The sequence below is a fragment of the Eublepharis macularius genome, chromosome 4 (genome assembly GCF_028583425.1).
Source record: "Eublepharis macularius isolate TG4126 chromosome 4, MPM_Emac_v1.0, whole genome shotgun sequence".
Taxonomy (NCBI): domain Eukaryota; kingdom Metazoa; phylum Chordata; class Lepidosauria; order Squamata; family Eublepharidae; genus Eublepharis; species Eublepharis macularius.
Window position 1 is genome coordinate 154,370,023 of NC_072793.1, and position 8,730 is coordinate 154,378,752.

The 8,730-nt window shown below is 49.5% G+C and overlaps 1 protein-coding gene across 1 annotated transcript; it reads right to left on the reverse strand.

Annotated features, from left to right (window-relative positions):
- Positions 1-629: 629 nt before the first annotated feature.
- On the reverse strand, positions 630-8,413 carry LOC129327671 (zinc finger protein 774-like). The gene is made up of 2 exons (XM_054976425.1): positions 8,236-8,413; positions 630-3,162 (listed from the first exon to the last, which is right to left on the reverse strand). Exons 1-2 carry the CDS (start codon positions 8,411-8,413, stop codon positions 1,580-1,582), a joined length of 1,761 nt encoding a protein of 586 aa, XP_054832400.1. The 3' UTR covers positions 630-1,579.
- Between the last annotated feature and the right edge of the window lie 317 nt (positions 8,414-8,730).

Here is an 8,730-nt window from a genome sequence, read left to right on the forward strand (position 1 = left end):
AGAGGTACCTTAAGATCAACAAACATCAACTAGCAACAGCTCTACTAAAAGGAAGATGGAGAAAGGGCTCTTAAGATGTGGTAGGAGGCAAGAGGGGCCTCCTACATTTTCTAGCACTCCTTCGGGAACATCAGATCTCTCACGGTAAGAATGGCAATCGGATATCTTTCTTGACTTGTATACATACAGCAGGAAGTCTCTGCACATTCCCATTTCTGCAATTCATGTACCTGGAAAGGTGGTGATGGTCCGTACCTGACCTCCTTTTACCTTTGGAATGACCGATATGTGAAGCCACTGTAAGACTACTCACAGTATGTTAGCTCATGTCCCAGATCCTTGTTCCCCCCGAGATTCCTTGCAGCATCCCTGTCCACCAAACCCTTACAGCTGATTCACACATTCATGTTAACCCCTTGACCACTATAGTATGAAATGATAAGCTGCCCATGTGAATGAGTTTCACGCCACAGGCAGAAATTTCCACACACACACCCCACACACACAAGTGCTTTTCAGATCAAGTGATGGAAAAGCAGGAGGCACCATGTAGAACTGAACTAGTCCATAGTGGGGCTTGGCATACTCTGTGAGAACCACCAGCACTTTCCACAGCACTGGAAGACTCCTGTCTCCTGGAAATTTTATTCTTACATTCTACAAGCTGGTTTGCTGGACCTTTTTTCGCCACCATGTCTTTACTCATATTTTAAAGAGTTCAGCCACCAGTATATTGATAAAAACAAGAATCAGCATAGTTTTCCTTTTTTTAGAAAAAAGAAAGCAAGCAAAACTCCCCCCTTTTTACAAACAAAAACAAAGAACTCTCAAGCTTGCGTGCATCTCCCTATTCTAGACATTTTGCTACAGAGAGGGGGCAGTGCTCCCTTCCCTTGCAAGGTAGGTTTACTCAGCCGACAGGCTGCCCCATTACAAATGGCACTTGGCTTCTATTCCCATTAAGAAGCACTGAGAAGGTTTCATTCAGGAGCAAGTTTCTCATCCCCCCCACAGATCTGCTCTTTGTGGTGGTTGGCCTGTGAGGATGCTGGAGCCTCCGCAGTGGACCAGGATGCAGAGAAGGCGCGGTTCCAACATCAGAGCATCCTCTCAAGAGGTTGCTTTTTGGGAAAGTATCAGTGCAAGGGAGGGATCGTGGCTCAGTGGGAGAGCATCTGCTTTGCATGCCGGAGGTCCCAGTTCAATCCCCGGCATCTCCAGTTAAAAGAAGCAGGGAAGAGATTATGGAGAGCTGGACCCTGGAGAGCTGTGGCTAGTCAGAGTAGACAATGCTGACCAGGGATCTGACTCAGTATAAGGCAGCTTCATGTGTGTGTGTTCACATGTGTGTATCAGTGTTACGAGAGTTGCCAGGCAAGGAAGGCTCCTTGGCACCAAGACCGTCTGTCCACAACAAAAACAGTTTCCTTCTCACAGTAAAAATCCATCTGGGGCTCCCAGAATCTATACAAAACATGCCAGCATTTCTGAGAGTTAAAAAGACAAGAGCACAAGAGATTGGGGACCAAGGCGCTTCTCTTGTGGGGCAGCTGTAGCTCCAGGCTAGGCTAAAGTCCCTTCAGCAGTCTGCTCCAGAGTAGATCAACTGAGTTGGGATAGGCTCCGGGGGAATGTCCATTTCCTCGTCCCCCCAGAAATAAGTAACTAGGTTGTCAGAATCCAGAATGGTGGCAGGCATACTGTTTGCTTTAACAGGGTTAAAGGGCACCTCAGGGTGCGCTTTGTGGTGATGCCTGGCCAAGTGGCTCCTCTGCACATAGCCCTTCTCACAGTGAGAACACATGTAGGGCCTCTCGGCCTGGTGGAGCATCTGATGCCTGGTCAGAGTTGACTTGACAGCAAAGCTTTTCCCACAGATTTCACAGTGGTAGGGCTTATCCACCATGTGGATCCTCTCGTGCCTGTAAAGCTTTGACATGGAACAGAAGCCCTCCCCACACACAACACATTTATAAGGCCTCTCCCCTCTGTGCATACGCAGGTGCCTGTTGAGGCTCCCGCTGTGTGTGAAGGTCTCTCCGCAATCTGGGCATACATAGGATTTCTCCTCCATTGGAGGCATCGGATAGGGAAAGGGGACTGGGTAGTTGTACGGGAAACTTTCCTCCCAGATGTCATTTTTGTAAGGACTTTCCTCCTGGTGGCTCCTCTGGTGCCTGGTGACACTTGTACTACGGGTGAAGCTTTGTCCACAATCTGGGCACTTGTAGGGTTTTTCTCCTGTGTGGGTCATTTGATGGGTAAGGAGGTTCAGGTTCAGACTGAAGCTCCGCCCACAGTCGGGGCATGAATAAGGCTTCTCTCCCGTGTGGGTTCTCCAGTGTCGCGTCAAAGTCGACTTCCGGTTGAAGACTCGCCCGCACTCGGTACAGGGGTACATTCTGCCCCCCGAATAGAATTGCTGCTGGAAAGAAGATTCAAAGACCTCACCTAGGCTGTCAATAGAGGCATCCCAGTCCTCTTTTGGATAGTCTCCCTGATACATGTCAGGTTTGACCGGGCTCTCCCAGACAGAATAATCTTCAAGACTGTGGGAAAGACTGGCTTCTCCGGAATCTTCAAAGATAGTAAAATGGACTTCTACTTGCTGATCTGGACTTTCCTGCTGGGAAACCTGCCCTTTCAATTCACCCTCCAGCACGTTCTTGGTTGTGGGAGAATTCTTTTTCACAGCCAACGGCTGGGCGAGCTGAACAGGTCTGTCCCATTGGTGCTTGGGATAGTCTATCTCCAGGGGCTCATCTGGGTTAATCTCACTCGCACAGAGTTTCCCCTCAGAAATGCCCCCTTCGGACTCCTCCAGAATGGTAAAATGCAGCTCAACCTGCTGCTTGGGACCTGGCTGTGGATAGCTTTCTGCCCTTCTCTCTAGGGCCCCCCTGTCAGGGGCTGGGAGTACTTTCTGCAGTTCTGGTGAGGGAGACCGTGTCCGGTCTGAGTAAATGGACTCATCGTCTGGTTCTGGCACCAACGAACTGTCTGGCTGCAGCTCAGCATTAATGTCACAGTGCCAAAGTTTTCCCTGTGAAATGCCCCCTTCGGATTCTTCCAAGATGGTAAAATGCAATTCAACTTGAGGTTCAAAGTCCTCCTCCTCCTCTTGTAGGCTCTTCCCTTTTGTGTCCTTCATTGTGCCATCACCTGCAAGGATAACAAGAGAACCCAGAAGTCAGTCACTCCAGATGCTACAGGACCTAATCCCCATCTGCAAAGCAACCGCTTCCTACTGTCACATACCATCTATGCATGTATAGGGAGAGGCCAATGAGATAAGAACCACTGGCAAGGCACTGAACATCTGTGATTTCATCAGACATCCAGTACCCTTATAATCTCATTTCCTGCAAACTGGGTATGCTCAACTTCTCTCCTTCAACAACCAAGTTCGTGCAGAACCTGGTACGAACGTTCAGCATGCTGAATTCAAGCCCTTAGTGCTTTACACAAGGTTTTCCAGGAGTGACACCTATATGTTTGCAAGACTGGTCAGTATACAAGTGTTCCACCCTAGCTGACCATCAAATAAGACGAATATGTGAATTGAGGATTAGTGGAAATTCAAGGCCAAACAGCATTGAGTGCGGTAGCTGATGTTCAGCAAGCCCAGAGGTCCATACGGTCACTCTGGCATAAATAAAAGGGTTCATCTTGAACAAGAATCCTTAAAGGAGGCGGAACTGGTCTTTCCCCACCTTCCTCTTGCCCAAGCAGCTTGGATAAAATCGTCCTTTTCACCTACTTGCAGCTTACACCAGCGGAAGAGGCGATTTTACCCGATTCCTCATTGCTATTCACACCCTTGTCCTGTGATGCAATTGATTTGCGAGGCATCCCTAACTATCACAAAGGGGGACAAACTCCAAGAAAGTAGGGAAATACCTTCCCTGAATTCTTTGCTGGATTTCCGTCTATCTAACAATAGGGTCAGCATGCAGAGAAACCAGTGAAGTGCTGCATTCATCTCGGTTTGCGTGCATGTTGATTTGGTTGTAAAAACCTCAGCACCAGCTCAGATAACTTCAGATTGTGAGCTCTCAGTGAAAATGTCAACTTGATATGTTATTGGCAGTAGTCAGCAATCCTGGCAGTGAATTGAGAATAAAACTGTTAGCCCGATGATGCCTTCGTTTAAGTATGTTATGGCTGCAGCCGGACTCCTGTGTACCGTTCCGGTTGCCCCATCGAAAAACAAAACTGCAGAAATGGAAAAGTTAAAGAAAAGGCCAAACAAAATGATCAACCAGGAAAAGCACAAAAGTTTACAGTTAAATTAGGGAGGAGGTAACTGGGAGAAAGAGAAGCTTATACAATTATGAATGGTATCGAGAAATACATTTTTTCCTCTAACAGTACGACAACTAATGAAATTGACATGTAGGTAGTTCAGGACTCAGGAAACAGAGTACAAACTCCTCCACCCAATGAAACGACGGGGTGAGAAGGGAAGACCGATCTATCACTAGCTATTAACTGTGATGGAACCTCCATTTCCAAAGGCAGTGTACCTCTGAACACTAGGCGGCAACAGCAAACCTTCAAATCTCACTTGTGGGTTTCCTGAAGCGCCTGGCTGGCTGAATAGATATTCAGCCTGATCCAGCAGGGTACTCCTGCCATCCCAAATTACAGAGGCTACTGGTGGGAATGGCTCTCGTCATGCATCTGGCAAAGTCAAGGCTCTGCTCCATAACAGCTCTCATGCCACAATGAAATGTATTAGTCTTTAAGGTGCCACAGGATTGTGTTGGCTGTACCAGACTAAGGTGGCTCCACTGCTGGGGTGTGTCTTTTGGCTTTGCAGTTCTCCACACCGATTTCCTGTAGCAAATCTGACACAGTGTTATAGGGCAGAATAGGAGGTTCATATCTAGGGAACTGCTGCATGCCTGTCGGAACCAGAGACAGTGCTATAATAAGGTGAAGTAGTGGTCTTGGGAGCAGATTTTGGGGGCACGGGGCAGCAGCACCCAGCACTTCTGCCTCGTCCCCTGCCGAGCAGCCAGAACATCTAATGCCCCTCCCTTCCTCACTCTTCCAGGGGTCTTTAAACACAGTCGCACAAGCTTGAGAAGGAGAAGGGGAAGAGGCAGTAAAGTTCTATTCCCCTGATGAAAATTTTAGTCCTGATTCAAATTAAGGCTGGCAAGGGATGCATTTCAGAGGCCACATGTAAAAGGCCAGTTGTTAGTCCATCTTCACATGGGGCCTGGGGTTCTTCCAGAATTACAACTGCTGTCCAGACTACAGAGATCAGTTCCCGTGCAGGAAATGGCAGCTTCAGGTGGGGGACTCTATGGCATCACATACCCCCTGAGGTCCCTGCCCTTCCCAGGCCTTGCCCCCCCCCCCCCGCCCATCTCCAGGAATTTCCAAAGGTAGGAGATCAAAACCGTACTAAACTGGCCACAAAGGAAAAACCACATTACAAAAGTCAGCCCATTTTTATTTATTATCTTTTACAGTCTACTTTTCTAATTCTTTCTTACTGGGAAATTGTACTCCAAGGAGGTAATGTGAGCAAGCACTGAGCAACCAAAGCACTCTCAAAGCACTGACACCCAGACACAGCAGAAGTTTCATAGGCACATCAGAAGAAATTAGCAGTGCCATGCCATCCTAAGTATTGTTACCCCTTTCAAGTCAGTGGACATGGAAAAGTGTAACTTTTTAAGATTGTATTGTAAGCCAGAGGGTAGTTTTGCAGGCACGCACACAGCAAGGAGAGAAAGTCACAAATGGGGTATAGTAAGGTGCTTCTGCACCACTTGCTTTTAAATTCTGACGCAGGGTGCTTTGACTCTCAAAAAGTTCTAACCTGAACATCTTGTTGGTATTTAATGTGCTATTCGACTCGTATCTTCCTGTTCTACTGCAGAGCGATCCAGCTACCCATCTGAAATTTGCTTTTAAATAACTCTTTTGTGAAGTGCATGCAGGCGCATGTGCGCGCACACACAGAGCCAATAAAACCTCCATACACTGATTGCATTTAATCTGCATTCCCAATAAAAGGTTTCCACAGAAGACAAACCATTTCCATAGTAATCTCTGTGACACAAACCCATTTCTCTCTTCTCTCTATAATGTTGCAGACCTCCAGGTAGCTGTACTCTGGAGTAGTATCACTGGGGCTGAATTCAACACATGTAGCTTCAGAGTCTGTTATTCTAACTGGAACAAATGCTGTTAGTCTTCAAGATGCCACTGGACTTCTGTTTTGTTTTGCCACAGTAGACTGACAGGGCTATCCCAGAGAGTTGTTGTCTCCTGCACTGGCAAACAGGATCAAAAACATCTTTGGCTCTCCTCCAGACAAAAGACCCAGATGGTAACACTGGGGCTTGTGACCCCCTCTTGGCAAACTAGTCAGTTCAGCCTCCTGTCGGATCAAAGGAGGTGGCCCTATCTCCTGAGCCCACCTGATGGGGAGGGCGGTCTAGAAATGCAATAAATAAATATCTGAAGCAGCACACCCACAAGAGCTCAAGGCCAAATCTGCACAGCAAAGGTGCTCAAGCAGGTATCTAATGGAAGAGCTTCCTACAATTCCAGGCTGCCAAATGGGATAATCCACCCCGAGGGGCTGCTCAAAGGTCCCCACCCACATCCAGATATTCTAGATGGGCATTAAAGGCTTTCCCAAGAAAGGCATAAAGGTAGGGCTCTAGTCTATATTGGAACAAGCAACCTATTACATGGAGCCAGTTTTCTTGGAGCCCAACTTTTAAAGTCTCTAGCCCTTTTGGCTGCGGATGGGAATGTGTGTGGGTAGAGTCCGGAGGATTAATTGCTTCTGCCTCCTGGGTCTGTAACAAGACTGCCCAGAGAAATGCAAGAGTCAAAGGCAAATTTGCTAGTTGCCTCCAATCTTGCCCATGAGAGGGCTGTACCACATGCCTCTCTGAATGCCTCAACCCACAAGTCCTCCTTCCTTGGAAGACGAGGTCCACTTAAGCCCCTCAACACCTCCTTTCCATTCGTAAGGTACCCACAACAGTGTGCGCTCTTCATAACAACAACTTGCATATTATATCGACAGAAACAGGGGGTCAAGAACCCATCCTAACAGTGGATTGATTCAACCAGCACATCTGGGGTTCGTACAGAAAAGGCCACCCTTATCACATGTAGTTTTGAGTGGATAGCCATGCTGGTCTGCAGTAGAACAGTGAATCCACTGCACCTTAGAGACCAACAAGATTTTCAGAGTCTAAGCACTGGGGAGTCAGAGCTCCCTTCTTCAGACACGAGTATGAACACAGAGTTAGAACGTGGTTCAACTACCACTGGCTGCCAGTGGAACATGCCAAGTAGACGAGCTGGCAATGGAAGGCTCATTCAACAGTTTGGAGCTGAGTATCCTGCACCATCCAACTATTTTGCTTCAAGGTTTGCCACGTTACACCTGGACAGCCATTACTTCCCCAAACGGCTTCACAGCTGTCCATGTAATGGAAATAAAAACACAAGAAACACAAGTGACCAACCAATCCAACCAGCCAACACTTTCTTCTCTTGTTCCTCTGACTTCCTACCAGGTGCCTTGGGAGAGGCTGGATCCCAGAGGAAAAAGCATTAACTCTGCTTGGATCCTGGGCAGCCTCTCAGGAAAAAGCCCCTCTGCTCTCTAACACAACTGCACCACGCAGAGCCTTGTGGCTCTTTGGGTCTTCCAGAGACGGCAGAACGCAGGATCCCTCCCTCTGCTTCTTGGAGGTTTGCAAAAGGTGTGTCTGTCGGGGTGGGGTGGGGGCTGGATTACACAATTCCTGCAATAGAAACCCAGCCCTCTTTCCACCAGCCAAGGCTCTCCTGCTCCCCTCCCTGCTGGAATTCTTCCCCGGGGGAAGAATCTTCCGAGCCTGGCAGTGGAGAGAACCACCTGCAGGGGGAGGGCCGGCGTTGCCTCCGCCGATCCCCCACCCCCTAGATAACAAGGGGCAGAGCAGGAAACGGAGCCTCCAAGGCCGCCTCCCCTCTTGGGACCCGGGCGACAGTCTGCACCGGGGAGGTGGGGCTGGGCTTCTCTGGGGCTCTCCTGTTGCAACTGCAACCCCCACTTCGCGCTCCGTCCCTCCCGTCGACGAGAGGCAGCCGCGTCCCTCTCCATCCCCCGGGGGCGCTCGGCTCGCCCGCGGAGACTGAATGGCTGGGGACGCAAAAAATAGCCACCTGGGCGTAGCCCCTCCTCGCTTTGGCCGGAGGCGCCCCCACCTGGGTCCAGCGGCGAGAGGGCGAGGCGGAGGCCAGCCGGCGGGTCCAGATCTCCTTGCCTCTCGCCCAGCTCAGGCGACGCGGAGCCCCCGCGACGCGCCAAGGAGCAGCGGCCACTTGGATGCGAGCTCCCTCCCGCTGATCCGGATGCAGCAAGCGCCTGAGACAGGAAACTCATCCCGGGGAAGGCTGCGCTCCGAGAGACAAAGAGAGAGCGCGGCCGGCCGGCCCTCGTAGATTGCCAGGGCCCTCTGGCGGCTGCTAGTCAGCGGGGAAAGCAATGGAATAAAGAAGCCGAGCCCTTCTCAGTCGTTCGCAAGGAAGGCATGTACGTGTAAGAAAGCGCCAATAATTTCCACTGTGGCAGTTTTACAAATAAAACTGAACACCAGTACGTGGATTTAAACCACACGTTCAGCTGCACACGCTTAGTGTGAACAAAGATCAAGTGTATGCTACACACCTGAGCGTACAGGCATTCGCTGTAGTGTGATC